Raw genomic sequence first — 21,355 nt, 5'->3', positions numbered from 1 at the left:
TCAGGCCGTAGCCAATATGGGTCCACAAAGAACAAGCCACATCACAGTAATATTTTTTTGTTGGATTGACTGGGAGATAAAATGGAATATGGTATCTGGATATAAGCAAGAAAATTAAATTTTCAAGACATCTTTGGGACAAGATAAGGAAGTAGCGTAGTGTAGACTTTGGTTTTTTTCAGCAAGTGTTTTTTGGTACTACTAAAAATATAAGGGTTCTGTCAAGTTTAGATAATACTGGATTAAGCTGGATTTAATACTGGATTTTTTAAATGTATTGATTTGAAAAAAAAAGAAGATGAGAGAGGGAGAGAGAGAGGGACAGGGGAGGAAGAGAGAGAGAGAAGCATTGATTTGTTGTTCCACACTTATTTGCACATTCTTTGGCTGAACCTTGTATTTCTGTGCACCCTGACTGGGAATCGAACCTGCAATCTTAGCAGGTTTGCTAAGATACTCTTCTTTTTTTCTTATCATAGGATCCAATTTATCTATAAAAGATAACAGTCCTTTAAAAAATATTTTTCCACTCACTTATCATACGTTTATTAAACCTGGGCACTGATGAACAGCTTATTAACTACTGATTCTGAACTGCCAATTCAAGTTTTTGGCTTTTGAAAGGATACGATGGTATAAAAAGATTTCAATCTTTCTGAGTCAAAGTTTGAAGCCACAAAAATTGGCTGATTCTATAGAAGCATGTAAGTAAGCTATACAAATATTTTTATGCATTCCTTTCTAGTGCACATTCACAAATAGCAATTTCAAATGACAACTTAAAATTCTATGAAATTCTACAACTTGTTAAATATCAGTTGAATGAGCCCTGGCGAGATTAACTCAGTTGGTTACGGCATCATCTAGATACACCAAGGTTGTGGGTTCACTCTCTGTCTGGTCAGAGCACGTACAAGAATCGATCAATGAATGCATAAATAAGTGGAACAACAAATTGATATTTCTCTCTCTCCCCCTTCCCCTCTCTCTTTAAAATTGATAAATAAATAATTAAAAGTGAATAAAGGCTTCCTATATCTTTATATAAAGCGAGTGTAAAATTAACACCAAACTTGATAAAAACATAAGTAAAAAGAAAATCAAGCGCGGGCTGCAAACCAAAGTGTCACAGGTTTGATTCCCAGCCAGGGTACATGCCTGGGTTGCAGGCCATAACCCCCAGCAACCGCACATTGAAGTTTCTCTCTCTCTCTCTCTCTCTCTCCCTTCCCTCTCTAAAAATAAATAAATAAAATCTTTAAAAAAAAAAGAAAAAAAAATCATTAACCATACGACTTATATTAATTTTTGACAGTACTAAAAAAAATGACAGAACATAACCCCACATTAAAAAAGTCAACATATCATGACCAAGTGGGATGCATTCCAGATATGCAAAGTTGATTCAGTATCATAAATTCATTAACAAAATATTCTATTAATAGATCTAAGTGGAGCCCTGTTTGGTGTGGTTCAGTGGATTGAGTGCTGGCCTGTGAACTAAAGGGTTGCCGGTTCCATTCCTAGTCAGGACACAGGCCTGGGTTGCGGGCCAGGTCCCCAGTAGGGGGCGCATGACAGGCAACCACATTTTGATATTTCTCTCCCTTTCTTCTTTCTCCTTCCCATCCCCTCTCTCTAAAAACAAATAAATAAAATCTTTTGAAAAAATAGATGTACGTGGAGAATATAATGCATTCAACTACATAACTGCTGGGAAAGCCTTTGACAAAATTTAATACCCATTCCTGAAAGTAATAAAAACTCAAGAAAGTAAAAGCTGATGGACACTTTCTCAACAGAAAAACTAAGCAAATAAACACAGATGTGCGTGTGCGCGCACACACACGAGACCCTGAAGCCAACATCTTAATGGAATAATAATACCTCCTAAAACAGACGGAGAATTGAATGAAATGACATAAGTATGGAAATTCAATCATTCACTTAGTCATTCAACAAATGTTTGTTGAGTATATCAATATGCTAGGAACTATAGACAAGAAGAGAAGAAAATTCTCTTCTAGCCAGATTACCTGACAAGCACTGTGCTAGGCGAGATATACTGAAGGTAAACACAATAGATATGGTTGTTGCTTTCACAGTTTATAAGGAAGACAAAAACTAAATAAGCAAAACCACATGCAATAAGTATATGACTATAAACAATGCTAAGTGCTATGGAGGAAAGCAACAGAAGGCAATCTATGAACATAAATTAACAGGAGGGACCTACTTCACTGTGAATGGTCAAGGTAGCTCTTTCTTTGAAAATTTAATAATTACTTACAGAATATCTGCTTTGTGCCAGGCACTGTTCTAGGTAACAGTCAATGAGCAAGGAATAAAACCAAAAAAAATCAGTGCTCTTATGGAGCTTAGATTCTGGTTGGAGATAGTCAATAAATAAAAAAATTTGTATGCCAGATTTTTAATGTTTATTGTATTTTTTTCCATTACCATTAGTGGTATATAAAATAAAGCAAGAGACAGATGATAGGCAACTCTGGGAAGAAGGGTGAATAAAAAAAACAAACGGAAGACAGCATTTAAGCAAAGGTGGAAGTAAGTAAGCTAGCACTGATGATATCTTAGGGTAGAGCATTCCAGAAGTAGAAATAGCCAGGCTAAGGCCCTGCCTAAGGTAGGAATGTGCTTACTGGGTTTAATGAACAGAAAAAATAGCATAGCTAGAGTAGAGTGGTGAAAGAAAAAAATGATAAGAGATGAGACCCCCAGACAGCAAAAGAGGATGGAGGATCAGATCAAGAAGCTTGTAAGCCACAATAAGACCTATGGGTTTCAATCGGAGTGTGAGAACACAGTGGAAAGTTCTGAGCAGAGAAGTGAAATGATCTGGCTTATACTTTAAAAGCATTGCTTTGGCTATAAAGTAAAGAACAGATTACAGAGGTACAAAAACAGAAACAGAAAAACAAGATAATCCTAGAGTCAAGTACAAGGTGGGGCTTGCACTATTATAGAAGTGGTAGAAATGGTGAGAAATAGATATTCTGGGAAATAAAGGGAAAGGTTTGCTGATATAATGAATGTCCAGTATAAGTAGAAGTAAGAATGGCTCCAAACCCTGGCTAGTGTGGCTCAGTGGATTGAGCACCGGCTTGCAAACTGAAAGGTCGCTGGTTCAATTCCCAGTCAGGGGATATGCCTGGGTTGCCAGCCAGGTCCCCAGTTAGGGGGCCCATGAGAGGCAACTGATGGACATTTGTCTCATACATCGATGTTTCTCTGCCTCAGTTTCTCCCTGACTTCCCCTCTCTCTAAAAATAAATTAAAAATAAAAGAATGGCTCTAAAGTTTTTGGCCAAAGGTCCCAAAAAGACGAAGTGATTTACTGAATGCAGAAAACTTCAGGAAGGCAGATAAGAAAGGGGGAAGTTCAAGTAAAGAATTAGGACTTCAGTTTTAGACCTGTTAAACTTGAGATGCCTGTAAGATATCCAAGTGGAGATTCTTTTGTGGAGTACTGGAGATATGAGAGAAGATTTAAGACCCAAAGGATGAGATGGAGCTGGCCCTGAAAGAATGAACCCTGTAGCCAAACGGAACATGAGGCTGAGGCAGAGAATAGTTTGGCTTCCTGAACACAGCGAAATGAGGCCAGTGAGGTTACACACAGAGAGACTAGAACAGAGGAATGAAAACAAGAAATGATTTTTTAAAATAGAGTCTCTTTATTATACAGTAGTAGATAATAAACACGCATTTTAGTACCTGAATGCTATGGACTGAATTGTTTCCCCCCACACAAAAAATCCATATGTTGAAGCTCTAATATCCAAGGTGACAGTGTTTGAAGATGAGGTTTGGGGAGGTAATTAGGGTAGATGAGGTCATGAGAATGATGGAATTAGTGCCCTTAAAAGAAGACTAAGAAGATATCTGTCTACCTTTCTGTCTACTTTTCTCTCCACCCTGCAACACCCACACAAAAGAAGAGGTCATATGAGTACACAGTGAGATGGCAGCTGCATACAAGAGAAGAGACCTCAGAATAAAACCTACCTTATACCTTGATCTTGAACTTCCCAGTCTCTAGAACTGTGAGAAATAAATATCTGATGTTTGAGCCACTCAGTCTATGGTATTTGTTACAGCAGCCCAAGTAGACTAAATACTGGAAGTGGAGTTACACTGCACAAAAATGTAAAATATGTGAATGACCTTGGAACCAAGAGGTGTGAGCGAAAGCTTAAAATGCCTTCAAGAAATGATTAGCAGAACCGCCCTGGCTGGCGTAGCTCAGTGGATTGAGCACGGGCAGCGAGGCATCACAGGTTCGATTCCCAGTCAGGGCACATGCCTAGGTTGCAGGCCATGGCCCCCAGCAACCACACATTGCTGTTTCTCTCTCTCTCTTTCTCCCTCCCTTCCCTCTCTAAAAATAAATAAATAAAATCTTAAAAAAAAAAAAAAAAAAGAAACGATTAGTAGAAGCTTCAAGGTCCTTTAAGGATGCTGGAGGTGAGGGTTTGCAAAAAGATAAAACCTTACTGAGAACTGGAGGAAAAGACAGTCTTGTTACAACAGTAGCAGAAATTTCGGTAACACTATTATCTGCAGTTATGTGGAAATTAGATAATAAGCAAAATATTGAAGTTTCCACATGGCTTCTTCTTGCTGCTTATAGAAAAATTCCATATAGTTATATAGAGGAAAGGATTGTTAAACAAAAAGGATTCAGGACTTAGATGATTTTGAAAATTCTCACCCTCTCAAAATGGAAAAAATTGCTAAAGTCAAGAAATGGCCTTTGAGCCCTGGCCAGGTAGGTCACTTAGTTGGAGCGTTGCCCCAATACGCCAAGGTTGTGGGTTCAATCCCTGGTCAGGGCACGTACAAGAATCAATCAATAAGTGCATACATTAGTAGAACAACAAATCATTATTTCTCTCTCCTCCCCGCCTCTTCTTTATCTAAAAAAAAAAAAAAAAAAAAAAAAAAGGACTGGGGATGGTCTTTGAGCAAAGAGCAAATCCAAGACGCTGCCTGGAAAACATGGTCCAAAGGTGAAGCCAAGGGCATGACAAATCTTTTGTTAGGAGTTCAGAAACAGCAAAGGTGATGCTTCAGAGTATAGGTCAGACAGAAAAAAAAGACTTTGAAAGAGAAAAAGGCTATGCCTCAATAATCCTCTCAATCAAAAAGCTGCTAGGAAGCTTAAGAATGTTGTTCCTCAGTCATCTCAGCAGAAATCCAAGGTAGAGAAGGGCTTGCCTTAAAAAGATTTGTAGTTGTAGCTTTTTAACTAATGGAGTAACCCAACAAGATTTACAGGAGACTCACAGAATTCTTTTTTTTTTAAGATTTTATTTATTTTTAGAGAGAGGGGAAGGGAAAGAGAAAGAGAAGGAAGGAAACATCAACGTGTGGTTGCCTCTCACACACCCCGCACTGGGGTCCTGGCCCATAACCCAGGCATGTGCCCTGACTGGAAATGGAACCAGCAACTCTTTGGTTCGCAGGCAGGCACCCAATCCACTGAGCAACACCAGCCAGGGCACAAAATTCTTAAGATAAAAATAATCTGCAGAGAGCATTCTTATGTGATAGCACTCTATTTTGTGACCTGGGAAGTGGTTTAGTAGATAGTTATGAGCGTTGTTAGAATTCACTAAGTTATATTTTGTGTACTTCTCTGTATTGAGTTACAATACACAACAACAACAAAAAAAATTTTTAATTTTACTTGATTTTAGAGAGAGAGAGAGACAGGGAGAGAGAAACATAAATTTGTTGTTCCACTCATTTACACATTCATTGGTTGATTCTTGTATGTGCCCTGACCTGGGACTGAATTCATAGTCTTGGCATATTGGGACAATGCTCTAACCAACTGAGCTACATGACCAGGGCCAAAAATTTTGGATTAAAAAAAACATTCTGGGTTCAACCCACTAACTAGGTTCCTTAATTTCTTAGCAGGTCACAACTCACAGTTCAAAAAATTCTGGTCTCGGGTGACAGCTATACTAATGAAAAGAATTGAAAGAAACCTACTTTGGAGGTAGAATTGATAGTACATAGGACTGGAATAGTGGGAAAAGAGGAAGAAGTGTCAAAGATGACTCGTGTTTTGGCTTTGAACATCTGAATGGATGTGCCACTTTGGGAAAAATGGAGGAGGAACAAGTGTAAGATAATGGGAGAACAGAACTAAGAGTCTATATTTGAACGTGTAAAATTTCAGAAGCCTGTTAAATACACAGAGATGCCAAGATACTGACTAGATATACAAGCATAGAGGCCATCACTGACTATCCTAAGTTTGCTCCCCAATACCCATAAGTATATTATCTGCTTTTATTTTTTTTCACAGCACTAACTCCTTTCCCTCACCCTCCACATGTCTGTCCTTTGCTGTCTGACTTCGCAGTTTCTGACCACAAAAGTGAAGTCCATTTCCCTATCCCCTAATTCCAAGTTTGCCATGTGACTTACTTTAGTCAACAACTTAAGTCTCAAAAGGACCTGCATGTTGAAAATTACTCTCTTGTGCTTCTGCTTTCACCATGAAAAGTGTATTGTCAGGGCTGGCCCTCTCCTGGTCCCAGGAGTAGGATGAGAGACATATGACCCAAACAAGTAAGACTAGAACAGAGCCTCCAACCAGCCTACAGTCATACGATTAAGCCAGACAAGAAAAGCTGAGCTCAGCTTAGATCAGCTGGTTCCCAGTCAATCTACAAACTTAAAAACTATAATAATAAATGTCGTTTAAAATCACTGTTTTATAGTGGTTTACTATACGGCAATAGCTGTATTCCAGTACCTAGAACAGTGCCCAGAATATAATGAGAGCTCAATATATTGTTGTTGTTGTTGTTGTTGTTTAAAGATTTTATTTATTTACTTTTAGATAGAGAGGAAGACAGTAAGAGAAACAACAATAGGTTGCCACTCACACACCCCCAACCGGGGGATCTGGCCCACAACCCAGGCTTGTGCCCCAACCAGGAATTAAACCAGCAGCCTTTCAGTTCGCAGGCTGGTACCTAATCCACTGAGCCACACCAGCCAAGGCTTGTTTAAATGAATTCATGTTTAATTGAAAAAGAAATGGACCTTGGCTAGTGTGGCTCAGTGGATTGAGCACCAGCCTGTAAGTCAGAGGGTCACTGATTAGATTCCCAGTCAGGGCATATGCCTGGGTTGCGGGCTGGGTCCCCAGTTAGGGGCGTGCAAGAGACAACAGAATGTTTCTCTCATACATCAGTGTTTCTGTCTTCGCCCTTTCCTTCCTCTTTCTCCCTTCCTTCCCCCCTCTCTAAAAAATAAATAAAATCATTATATTTTTTAAAAGACTGAAAAGCTTTAAAAAGAAAAAGAAATGAACAAGGAATAGCCAAAGAGGTAAGAAAAACCAGGAGAACATGGTGTCACTGAGGCCAAGAGAACAGGATGTTTAAAAAAAAAAAAAAAAAAAGTAATCAAAACAGATTAATGCTGCTGAGCTCTATTAAATTAGGTTTGAAAAGTATTTACTGTATATGGCAACACAGTGATCAATGGTAGCCTTGAAAAAGGAGGAAAGCTAGATTGGACTAGACTGAGTTAAAAATGGTAAGAAATAGGTACAAGAAAGAAAATTTCCATAGCCAAAGGCGGGTTCCTTTATATGCTCCCACCATTCTGCCTTGGAGATTTTTTTGCTTTCTGATTACTGGATTTTGGGTATCAAACTTAAGATATTTTTGCTATAAAGAATAGGAATGCTAAGTATTTAAGCATGAAAATGTTCCTTCTCATCCCACAGCACACAACGAGGCACTGGTTCAGGGTCATGAAATGAGAATAAAAATCCTGTCTGCACTATCCCACACTTTGACTGGCTAAGAAAGGCCAATCAAGCCCTGGCTGGCGTAGCTCAGTGGATTGAGCACGGGCTGGGAACCAAAGTGTCCCAGGTTCGACTCCCAGCCAGGGTACATTCCTGGGTTGCAGGCCATAACCCCCAGCAACCGCACATTGATGTTTCTCTCTCTCTCTCTCTCCCTCTATCTCCCTCCCTTCCCTCTCTAAAAATAAATAAATAAATAAAATATTTAAAAAAGAAAAAAAGGCCAATCATTGACCACTTGTACATTTACCTACAAAATAAATATCAACCATGAAATTTAAATCCCATAAAACACTATGGAATAATAAATGATAATGTACTAAGTACTAGGAATAAATTTTGACAATGAAAACCTATTACTAAAAGTAAACTTTGTACTAGGAATAAAATTTGACTGTATAAACCTATTACCAAGAGATAGCTTTAAGGCTCTTTATAATATTCAGAACGAACGAACCTCAATTTACAGTCCATGATCAAAGAACACAAGATTTATGTTATTTTTCCTATTTCAATTTCTGGCTTTAGAGCATTCTAGGCACTTCCAATGTAATGTCCTACATATAAATACATTCTCACCCTGGCTGGTGTAGCTCAGTGGACTGAGCACTGGCTTGCATACCAAAAGATTGCTGGTTCGATTCCCAGTCAGGGCACAGGCCTGGGTTTTGGGCCAGGTCCCTGCTTAGGAGTATGTGAGAGGCAACCACACACTGATGTTTCTCTCCCTCTCCTTCTCCCTCCCTCTAAAAATAAATAAATGAAATCTTTTATAAATAAATAAATACATTCTCTACAACTAAATTCTATACAGATTATTTCTTCAACTTAATGCAAAAACCATTTTATATCTTATATATCCTGGCATCTTCCATAGTACCTTAATAAATACCTGCTGCTTCTCATCACATCTATATAATGTATATATAACATGTATTAAACAATATGCTCTAAAGTTTTTTTTAACGTACCATATTTTTCCATGTGCTCTTTCCCAGCATTCCCAAATACCTGAGCAGCAAATGGTTGGGGAGACAATCCATACTTATTGATCATGAGTTCCATATGTTTATCAAGCGGAGAAGTCCTGTTTGAAGACTAAGAGAGAGGAAAAAAACTAAACTAAATAAGCACTTGACATGATAGTGTTTCTTTCCAATATTACAGTGTTACTAAGATATTTGCTCATCCTAAGCACAATGTAAACCCAAACTGGAAATACGAAGAATATCAGTCAGGAAATGCTTTGCACAAATACATGGCAAGGAAAACAATCAAATGAACAAAAAGGTACAATTCTTTCAAGAAACTTTTATAAAGAATCCCATATGTGCCAAAAACTTCTCAAGGTGAATAACACAGATAAAATCTTTGCTCTTTTACATTTGAGGAGGGAAGAGGTTGCAAAGTTATAAGAACAAAACTAAATATAACTGTAAATAATAATGCTATAAATAAGAAATCCAAGATTCACTGAGAGAGGTAGGGGCTCAAATAAATAAAATCAAAAATGAAAAAGAAGTTACAACTGATATAACAGAAATACAAAAGATTGTAAGAGACTACTTTGAACAATTTCATGCCAACAAATTAGACAATCTAAACGAAATGAATAAATCCTTGGAAACATACAATCTTCCAAGACTGAACCATGAAGAAATAGCAAATTTGAATAGACAAATTACTAGTAAGGTGACTGAACCAGGAATTTAAAAAGACCTCTCAGGAAACAAACTAGCTGGCTTCACAGGTAAATTCTACCAAATATGCAAAGAAGACTTAATACCTATTCTTCTCAAACTCTTCCAAAAAACTGAAGAGAGAATACTTCCAAAGTCATCTTACAAGGCCAGTATTACCCTTATAGAAAAACGAAAGGAAATTATAGGCCAATATCCCTGATGCAAAAATCCTCAACAAAATATTAGCAAACGGAATTCAACAATGCGTTAAAAGGTTCATATAACATGTTCAAGTGTGATTTATCCTAGGCATGCAAGAGTGATTCAACATCTGCAAATCAATCAGTGTGCTACACCACATTAATAAAATGAAGAATAAAATCATATGATCATCTCAATAAATGCAGAAAAAACATTTGGCATCCACTTTGGCATCCATTTATGATAAAAACTCTCAACAAAGTGGATATAGAGGGAACACACCTCAGTGTAGTAAAGGCTATGTATGAGAAACCCATAGCTAATATCATACTCAACAGTGAAAAGCTGAAAGCTTTCCTCTAAGAGCAGGAACAAGACTAGAAGGCACACTTCATCACTTTTATTCATAGTATTGGAAGTCCTCACCACAGCAATCAAACAAGAAAAAGAAATAAAATTATCCAAATTAGAAAGCAATAAAACTGTCACTATTTGCAAATGGCATAATACTATACATAAAAAAGACTCCCTAAAGACTCCATATACACACAAAAAAAACTAATCAATGAATTCAGTAAGGTTGCAGAATAAAAAAATCAATGTACAAAAAACTGGCATTGCTATGTACAAATAACAATCTATCAGATAAATTAAGAAAAAAATCTCATTTGCAATTGCATCAAAAATAATAAAATACCTAGAAATAAATTTAACCAAGGAAGTAAAAGACCTGTACACTGAAAACTATCAGACACTGTTGAAAGAAGCTGAAGACACAAATAAATGGAAAGACATTCCATTTATAGACTGAGGGAATTAAAATGATTATAATGTTCATACCACCTAAAGCAATCTACAGATTCAACGTAATCCCATTCAAAAATTCTAATAACACGTTTCAGAGAAGTAGAACAAATATTATTCTAAAATTTGTATGAAACCACAAAAGACTCTGAATAGCCAAAGCAATCTTGAGAAAGAACAAATGTGGGGGTATCACTTTCCCTAATCAAATTATACTACAAAGCTATAATAATCAAAACAGTATGTCAGCATAAAAACAGACACACAGATCAGTGGAACAGAATAATGAACCCAGAAATAAATCTGCACATATATAATTTACAACAAAGGAGCCAAGAACATAAAATGGGGAAAGAACAACCATCACTAAATGGTGTTGGGAAAACTGGATGGCCACATGCAAAATAATAATACTAGATCTCATTATCTTACACCACAAAACTTAACTCAAAATGGATTAATCACTTGAACGTAAGACCTGAATCGATAAAAATTCTAGAAGTTACAGGTGATTAGCTCCTTTACATAGGTTTTGATGATGTTTTTTTGGACATTACTGCAAAGGCAAGGAAAACAAAAGCAAAAGCAGAAAAAGAAAGGAAAAAGAAAGACAAAATAACAAAAAAGAAGAAAAAGAAGAAACGAAAGCAAACGTAAACAAATAGGACTACATCAAATGCTTCTGCACAGTGAAGGAAACCATCAACAAAAAGAAAAGGCAACCTATTGGAGGAGAGAAGGTATTTACAAAACATGCATCAATAAGGGATTACCCAAAATATATAAATAGCTCACACAACTCAACAACATAAAAATAAACAGTCAAATTTAGAAATGGACAGAGGATCTGCACAGAAGTTTTTCCAAAGACGTACAGATGGCCAATAGGCACATGAAAAGATGTTCACTAATTATCAGAGAAATGCAAATCAAAACTACATAAGATACCACCTCACACCTAGAATGGCCATTACCAAAAAGGCAAGAAATAACAAGTGTTGGACAGAATGTATAGAAAAGGGAACCTTTGTACACTGCTGGTGGGAATGTAAACTGGGGCTGCCACTACAAAAAACAACTGCATGGCGGGAACAAAAAAAAAAAGAAAACTACAAACCAATATTTCTCATGAATACAAAAATCCTAAACAAAATACTAGCAAATCAAATACAATAATACATTAAATAACACATCACACAGCAATTAAAAGTGAAGGGATGGTAAAAGATATTTGATGCTAATAGAAACCAAATAAAAGCTAAAATAGGTATATATATCAGACAAAATAGACTTTAAAATAAAGACTGTAATAGACAAACAAGGTCATTATACAATGATTAAGGGGTCACTCCAAGAAGGGGATAGAATACATACACATTTGTAAATATTTATGCACCTAATACAAACAAGGGAGAAAGATACAGCAATACAGTAATAGTAGAGGACTTTAACACCCCATTTGCATCAATGAATAGATCATTCAGACAAAAAAAAAATCAATAAGGAAACACTGGCCTTAAATGCCACATTATACCAGACAGACTTAACTGACATATACATAACATTCCATCCAAAAGCAACAGATTATACACTCTTCTGAAGTGCACAGGAAATATTCTCCAGGATAAATCATATACTAGGCCACAAAACAAGTCTTAATAAATTCAAGAAGACTGAAATCATATCAAGCAACTTTTCCAACCACAACGGTAGGAAGCTAGAAATCAATTACAAGAAAAAAAAACTGGAAAATTCACAGATACTGTATGTAGAGATTAATATGCTACATAACAACCAATGGGTCAAAACAGAAATCAAAAGAGAAATAAAAAATTATCTTAAGACAAGTGATGCAGCAAAAGCAGTTCTAAGAGAAAAGTTCATAGGAATAAAAGCCTACATTGAGAAATAAGAAGGATCTCAAATAAGCAACCTAACTTTACTAGGGGTGTCCAACTTTTTGGTGTCTCTGGGTCACACTGGAAGAAGAAAAGTTGTCTTGGGCCACACATTAAATACGTTGCAACACATGATCACAAAAAAATTTCATAATGTTTTAAGTAAATTTACAATTTTGTGTTGGGCCACATTCATAGCTACCCTGGGCTGCATGCAGCCCGCAGGCCATGAGCTGAACACCCCTGCACTCCTCTAAAAACCAGAAAAGAAGCCCAAAGCTAGTAGAAGGAAGGAATTAACAAAGCTCAGACTGGAAATAAATGAAATGGGGACTGAAAGCAATAGAAAAGATTGATTTTAAAATATCAGTGAAACTAAGAGCTGTTTTTCTGAAAAGATAAACAAAATGTCTACATTCTATTTTCTCTCTCACCACTTCTTCATTAATTCCAATTAAATATTTATTATACCTTAGCACATTATCCTCAATATATCTTAACTTCCTGCCAATTCTCCATCCTTTCCTCTCTACAGTATATTCTCAATAATTACTTTTAATCTAGTCCAGTTCCACTAATTCTTTTCTAAGTCATGTATAATATGTGCTATCAAACCTAGCTTTTGAATTTTTAAGTATTTCATTTTTCTTTCCTATAAATTCTATTGTTTTTTTTAAGCCTGTTGTGTCTCTTTTTGCAGTTTCCTATGCCCTTAACATATTTCCAAGCTTGTCTTTTATTTCATTAAACATAGCATGCTTAAATGAGTGTCCAGTAAAGCCAGTTTTTGAAGTCTTCACAGGTCACCTTTTACTGTGCCTCCTTCTCCTGGTTCTCAATTATGGTGCCTTGTTTTCTTAATGCTTGGTGTTCCTCGACTATGTGTCCTTGAAAACTTACTTGAAGAGTTCTCAAAACCTAGAACAAAGATGCTTTCCTCCAAAAGAAAATTTACATTTGCTTCTGTTAAGCGTCTAGGTTACTATCATTCTGGAATCAATTTAGACTCAGTTACATGGTTTGAGGTTTCTTTGATCACCAGGAACAAGAATTGTTGCAGCAATCCATAGAAGACTATGGCTGTCATTTATAATTCTCAGTAAAAGATTCTTCTGGGATATTTTCCCCTTTCTCTTTTTCCTCCCCTTGTTCTACTCGGTACCACGCAACTTTCCCTGTGATCTCATGAAAGTGGGGAAAAGAGGAAATGGGGAAGGGGAGCAGTTTTACCTTGAGTTTACCCTTACCCAAAGAGTTTAGCCCTACAGAGTCCCAGTTTAATGTAGAGAGTGGATATTAAAATTCCAACATTGGGAGGACCTGAGCGAGCTTTGACTACTTTCCTCTTCATTCCAGAGGCAGCAAGACTGAAGCTCACAGCTTCCTGATTAGTAAAGGCCTTCAAGGCAAAAGCACCTTCAAATGCTGACCTTTATTTTCTGGCATTCACCTGCAATTCCTTTCTTTTATTAACTCTTTGATGCTTTAGGATATTTTATTTATATTCCATCCAAATATTCTCTGGTTATCATCAGTAGAAGAACTGATAACCAGTTTTGAACCAAGTCTAAAAACTTGGCTTGCCATTATCAGAAACAGAAGTCCCACATGTTATAAATTATCTTCAATTTGTTGGATGAAATTTACTTTTGGGCGACTTCCAGCAAGATGGAGGCATAGGTGGACGTACCGTACCTCCACACACAACCAAGATTGGAACAACAACAATTTAGAGGCAGAATAACACCCAGAACTGACAGAGAATTTATCTGAATGGAAGTCAGACAGCCAGGAAGTTGAAGTAGACCCGTTCATCCAGACTGGTAGGAGGGGCGGAGACGAACAGCCAGGCAAGGGTCTCGGTGTGCAGAGAACAGGGAGAATTGGGCGCATAAGGCAACCGGGAGCGCGTAAGGCACCTGGGGCGCACAAGATCACAGCGGGTGGACCCTGAGTATGCAAGCGGCAGCTGGCAGACCCAGTGAGGCGGCGATTGCGGACCAGGGCAGAGCGCACAACCCCAGATCCCAGAGAGGAGACTGAAGTCCCATGGAGAACAGAGCTACTGCCATTGTTCCCTCCCGCTCCCGCCCCCCACATACAACATCACAATCTAGCGACTGGGGTGCCCAGCCCCAGTGAACACCTAAGGCTCTGCCCCTCACCGTAACAGGAGCCACCAGACCAAAAAAAAAAAGAGAGAGAGAGAGAGACATGTCTCAAACAGAACAGATCAATGCCCCAGGACTCATCCTTTTGAGCGACCAAGAGATAGCTAACCTATCAGATGCACAGTTCAAAACACTGGTGATCAAGGAGCTCACAGAATTGGTTGATTTTGGTCACAAATTAGATGAACAAATGCAGGTTACCATAAAAGAAATGAAGGAAAATGCACAGGGAACCAATAGTGATGGGAAGGAAACTGGGACTCAAAACAATAGAGTGGACCAGAAGGAAGAAAAAAACAACCAAACAGGAAAGAATGGAGAAATAAGAATTCAAAAAAATGAAGAGAAGCTCAGGAACCTCAAGACATCTTTAAATGTTCCAACATCCGAATTATAGGGGTACCAGAAGGGAAAGAGGTAGAGCAACAGATTGAAAACATATTTGAACAAATAATAAAGGACAACTTCCCCAATCTGGCAAAGGAAATAGACTTCCAGGAAGTCTAGGAAGCTCATCAGAGAGTCCCAAAGAAGTTGGACCCAAGAAGAAACACACCAAGGCACATCATCATTACATTAGCCAAGGTAAAAACGAAGGAGAGAATCCTAGAAGCAGCAAGAGATAAGGGGACAGTCACCTACAAAGGAGTTCCCATCATACTCTCAGCTGATTTCTCAAAAGAGACCTTACAGGCAAGAAGGAGATGGAAAGAAGTATTCGAAGTCATGAAAGGCAAGGACCTACATCCAAGATTGCTCTATCCAGCAAAGCTTTCATTTAGAATGGAAGGGCAGATAAAGTGCTTCTCAGATAAGGTCAAGTTAAAGGAGTTCATCATCAACAAGCCCTTATTTTATGAAATGTTAAAGGGACTTATCTAAGAAAAGAAGATAAAGAAAAAACATGTATAGTAAAAAGACAGCAAACTCACAATTATGAACAACCACACCTAAAGCAAAACCAAAAAACTAAGCAAGCAACTAGAACAGGAACAGAACCACAGAAATGGAGATCACATGGAGGGTTAGCAACAGGGGAATGGGAGGAGGAGAGAGGGGGAAACGGTACAGAGAATAAGTAGCATAGATTATAGGTTGAAAATAGATAGGAGGAGGGTAAGGATAGTATGGGAAATGTAGAAGCTAAAGAACTTATAAGTATGACACATGGACATGACTAAAGGGGGGATATGGGTGGGAGAGGGTGTACAGGGTAGAGGGGAGTGAAGGGGGGAAAATGGGACAACTGTACTAGCATAATCAATAAAATATATTTTAAAAATTAACTTTTGAATGACTTTTAAATTAATTAGGTAAGTCAATCAATAATCTAACCTCTCTACTCATCAGTTCCATAATTCACGAAGTAAAGAGGTTGAACTAAGTTATCTCTATCACGCTTTACTGTTCTAAAATACCAGAATCTATGTGTACATATACAATGTCACCTTTTAGATTTTTGGGTTATATCAACTTATTTAATGACTATGCCAAAGTATGTTTTATGTTGCATATTAACAGGAGCTACTGATGACAGTCCAACGGGCAAAGTTTTCTCATAGCGTCGTAACAACTCCAAAATAGCAGTAAATGGGACTCACTACTGTCGCAATGGATCCCTTCTCCATCTTCTCAAACCCAAGAGCCAAGACACAATCGGCCACACCTTGAAAGAAAATGTAGTTATTTTGAAAATTTTAATTTCCAGATACCCAAAAAATGTATTAAATACTTCCATTTAAATATACTGATCTATATAAAATGAAAAACCATACTATAATCCTATAAAACTTTTAATCAGTGAAAAATCAGAGAAAATTCTTATATGCAACTAGATAAGAGGAAAAAATCAAGAAACTAATTCTTTCTTTGATCTTCAATGTTAATAAAACTTTTGATTAATATGGAAATGTTACAATCAAGAATATAAATAATTTTTGAAAATTTAAAACATTAAATAAATTTATTTTTAAAAGAGTCTTGATCAAAAGCACAACAGAATAATTTTTGGAGGGTGGGGATATCTAAAGAAAGATGTTAAAGTTCAACTGAACAGCAAAACAAGACAGAATTGACAAAATCTCTTTAAAAAAGAAATAAAAATAACAAGGTATGGGGGACAAGGACATTAGCATTATCAAACAGTATGACATTATAAAGCTCCAACAATTAAAACACTTTTTTTTTTGCGTAGTGGAGCAATAATCAACAATCAATCAGTAGAACAGAATAAAGAGCCTAATAAAAAGCCCTAGAATATTTGGCACTGAACCCATTGAGCCATACCAGCCATGGCAATATTTGGAAATATAAAATATGATATAAAACCAAGAGAACTGAAAGCCTCAAGAAAAATGTATACAAATGTGTATAGCAGTATTATTCACAATAGCCAAAAAAATGAAAATAACCCAATGTCCCTCAACTGATAAATGGGTAAACAAAATGTGGTACATCCATAAAATGGAATTTTATTCAGCCATCAGGAGGAATGAAGTACTGGTAACACGCCACAGCAGAGATTAACTGTGAAAACATAATGCTAAGTGAAAGCCACAAAAGTCCATATACTGTATGATTCCGTTTATATAATGTTCATAATAGGTAAATCCATTGAGACAGAAAGTAGATTAGTGGTTGCAAGGAGCTGAGGGGAGGGGGCAATGGAGAATGACTGCTAATGGGTATAAGGTTTCTTTCTGGTGTAATGAAAATGTTCGAAAGTTCGGTAGTGGTGATGGGCACCTAAATCTGTGAATATATTTAAAAATACTGAATTGTGTACTTTAAAGAGGTGAATTTTATGATACATAAATCACATTTCCATAAAGTTTTTTTTTTAAGAAATACATACAAAGCCATCCCTCTGATGATCCTGTGTGAAAACCCCACACCTATTTACTAAATACACGAAACCAATGAGCACCACTCACCGCCCTGAACCAGCTGCTGGGCCATAAACAAAGCAGTAGAACCAGTGGAACAGTTATTGTTAACATTGATTATAGGAATTCCAGTCATTCCCAAACTGTGATAGATAGCCCTCTGCCCAGAGGTAGAGTCACCTGCAGAGAAAGAGAAACCGAAACTGTAATACATGAAGCATGGGAAATGTGGGACTGCAACATGACACGGCACCACATCATGGTTTGTCGGTGCTATGCCTTTGCCCAGCATACAACATGAACGGAACAATAAATACCCTATGAACACCTTACTCAGAAACAGTTTTAGCATTAAGCATCATTTACTCTACAAATATAAAAAAATTCTCAAAACACAGGCCTTGGCTGGGTATGTCACAGTTGGTTAGAGCATTGTGCTGATAACCAAGGTTGTGGGTTCAATCCCCAGTAGGAGAACATACAAGAAGCAACCAATGAATGCATAAATAAGTAGAACAACAAATTGATGTTTCTGCTTTTCTTTCTCTTCCCCCTCTCCCTTTCTTTCTCCCTCCCCCCTCTCTAAAATCAGTAAAAAAAAATTTTTTCAATTCTCAAAACACAGAATGTATGTGCACTTTCTTTCTATAATATAGAGGTATGGAAGTAAAGAAATGACCAAGTAAGAGCAAACAATTCAATATGACTAGGGTTACATGATTAAGGAAGCAATATTTCATTTATATTGCTAGATATAAATCTTTAAAACTATACCAATTGATGAAAAAGACATGATTTTCTCTTCATGTAAGGGTTCCACAGCTTCAAAAAGTTTAGAAGCTCCTGAGTGCCACAGAAGTCCAGAAAAATAGTGATACAAGTTGAATACACTGGACTCCCTCTCCCAAGAGGCACGGCTCCTGAAGCAGACAAGCTGCAGCAGTGTGATGGGAACGTCTGAAGGTCCAGACTCTCCAGCAGTCTTCAGGCAAAGCAGCAATGTAAAGGGCCTCCTTTTTAGTAAGTATACTTCATCTACCTGAACTAGTAAATTTCTTTTCAAGAATTCTCTTAATATCAGCCCTGGCTGGTGTGACTCGGTGGTTGAGTGATGGCCTGTGAAGCAAAGGGTCACCAGTTTGATTCTCAGTCAGGGCACATGGCTGGGTTGTGGGCCAAGTTACAAGTAGGGGGAACACAAGAGGCAACCACACACTGATGTTTCCCTCCCTTTCTTTCTCCCTCTCTTCCCCTCACTAAAAAATAAATAAATAAAATCTTTAAAAAGGAATTATCTTGATATCTTAAAATCTAAGGAAATAAAAGATATGCACAAAGATTCATCCATAGCCCTGGCTGGCGTAGCTCAGTGGATTAAGCACAGGCTGGGAACCAAAGTGTCCCAGGTTCGATTCCCAGCCAGGGTACATTCCTGGGTTGCAGGCCATAACCCCTAGCAACCGCACATTGATGTTTCTCTCTCTCTCTCTCTCTCTCCCTCCCCTCCCTCTCTAAAAAATAAATAAAATCTTTAAAAAAAAAAAGATTCATCCCTAGTATTGCCTTTTATAATAACTAGAAATTAGAAATAATTTTAAATGTCCAAGAACAGGATATGATTACTACTACTAAGTAAACTATAGTAAATCTCCAAGACTAGAATATCACGCAAACATTCAAAATACCGCAGACTGGAATATCCTAAATGTCTATTAAAAGGTTGTAGATTAAATAGATTATGATATATCTATTCTATGAAACACTGTGCTACCATAAATAAAGACCAAGGAAAGCTCTTTATGATATAATTTGAAATAGTTATCAAGAACTACCAAACAAAAAAAAAACAAGCTACCAAATGGTATATGCATTATGTTACCATGTGAGTAACAAAAGAAAGGAGAATTGGGGACATGAACACACTCACGCAGACTTGTTTTATATACATAAATTACCTCTAGAAAGACACATCAGATATTAGTGACACTGGTTGTCTAAGGGAATAAGAGTGAGACTTTCCATTATATAATCATCTGCCTTTTCTATTTTGAAACCATGTAAATACTTAACCTATTCCAGAAAAAAAACTTTATTGCAAAATGTTAATAATGGTATAAAAGAAGACTTAATGACAAGGGAAATCCTGAACATAGTAAAATGAAAAATGCAGGTCACCAAAAAGTATGTATACTAGGACCTTATTTTCTTTAAGAAAAAATTATATGTGAGGGTGTATTCACACACATTCATACTCACTAAAGGATTATATACCAAAAGTTATTAGTAATAATTTCTAGATAATGGGATGACAGGTGACTTTTTACACTTTATTAAATTTATTGAGGTGACATCAGTTAAATAAAATTATATAGGCTTCAGGCATACAGTTCTATAATACATCATCTGTGTACTGTATTGTGTTCACCACCCAAAGTCAAATTGATACATTGATATTGTATCTTGCAACTATACTGTATTTGTTCATTGTTTCTAATAGTTTTTTTGAAGTATGTTTTATAAATTGTTTTTTCTTAAAGATTTTATTTACTCATTTTTAGAGACAGGGAAGAGAAGGATAAAGAGAGGGAGAGAAACATCAATGTGTGGTTGCCTCTCATGCGCCCCCCACTGGGGACCTGGCCTGCAACCCAGGCATGTGCCCTGACTGGGAATCAAACCAGAGACCCTTTGGTTCATAGGCCAGTGCTCAATCCACTGAGCTACACCAGCCAGGTGTTTCTAATAGTTTTTTAGTGGGGTGTCTTTAGGGTTTTCTATATAATAATGTAATCTGCAAAAAGTGACAACTTTACTTCTTCATTCCCAATTTGAATGCCTTTTATTTCTTTCTCTTGCCTGATTACTCTGGCTAGGACTTTCAGTACTATGTTGAGTAACAGTGGAGGAGTGGGCATTCTTGTCTTTTTCCTGTATTGCCCCCTTCATCATCATAAAATGTCCATCTTTGCCTCCTGTTACCTTTTTACCTTGAATTCTATTTTGTCAGATGTAGGAACAGCTACACCTGCTTTTCTCTGGATATGCCTTTTGTTTGGAGTATCATTTTTCACCCTACCATGCTGAGTCTACATTTGTCATGGTAGCATTTGGTTAGGTTTGTTTTTTGATCCAATTCACTATTCTGTGCCGTTTATGAGTGAGTTCAGTCCATTTACATTTAGGGTGATTACTGATATGAGGATTTTATCTACAGCCATTTTATCTTTTGTTTGCTGATAGCTCTGTGTCTCCCTTACTTCTTTTCCCTGTGTTTCCAGCTGTTATTTTAGTTTGGTGATATTCTATGAGTTTTTCTGTTTTCCTTTTTTATGTGGTCTCAGTTCTAGATTTTTCTGTGGTTGCCATTAGGTTTATGCAGAAGAAAGTTTCATATATACAGGAGTCCTTTTTCTTCTGAATACATCTTATCTCCATTCCCCTTTGCAAATTCAGACCTTTACCCTCTCCCCTTTTATGTTTTTGTTGCCACAAGTTATGCTTTTTTATGCTATGAGTCCATTTCCAAATTGCAGTAGCTATTGTCGTCTTGTTTTTTAAATGTTTTTAATCTCGTTTAAGCTTTATGTGATATTTAAGTGTATAATACCTTATTTTGAATAAGGGCTGCAATTTCCTGCTTCTGTCTGCCTTATTCATCTTGCTTAGTCATCTTACTCATAGTTATATATCTTATTTTTTTTAAAGATTTTATTTATTTACTTTTAGGGAGAAGGGACAGAAACATTGACATTCAAGAGAAACATCAGTAAGTTGCCTCTTGCACGCCTCCAACTGGGGACCTGGCCCACAACCCAAGCACTCACCCTGACTGGGAATTGAAACGGCAACCTTT

The 21,355-nt window shown here is 37.1% G+C and overlaps 1 protein-coding gene across 2 annotated transcripts in view; it reads right to left on the bottom strand.

The window, feature by feature from the left end:
• SCP2 (sterol carrier protein 2) overlaps positions 1-21,355 on the bottom strand; it is a 109,203-nt gene that overhangs the window by 73,234 nt on the left and 14,614 nt on the right. For both annotated transcript variants that reach the window (XM_028512511.2, XM_028512512.2), the window contains exons 4-6: positions 17,551-17,682; positions 16,219-16,283; positions 8,833-8,959 (exon numbers count right to left, since the gene is read on the bottom strand). In XM_028512511.2, coding sequence (XP_028368312.1) covers positions 8,833-8,959; positions 16,219-16,283; positions 17,551-17,682 — 324 coding nt within the window. The remainder of the gene's footprint in view (positions 1-8,832; positions 8,960-16,218; positions 16,284-17,550; positions 17,683-21,355) is intronic.

The sequence above is a fragment of the Phyllostomus discolor genome, chromosome 5 (genome assembly GCF_004126475.2).
Source record: "Phyllostomus discolor isolate MPI-MPIP mPhyDis1 chromosome 5, mPhyDis1.pri.v3, whole genome shotgun sequence".
NCBI classification, from domain to species: domain Eukaryota; kingdom Metazoa; phylum Chordata; class Mammalia; order Chiroptera; family Phyllostomidae; genus Phyllostomus; species Phyllostomus discolor.
The sequence above is the reverse complement of the archived record's forward strand: the minus strand, read 5'-3'. Positions and strand labels throughout refer to the sequence as shown.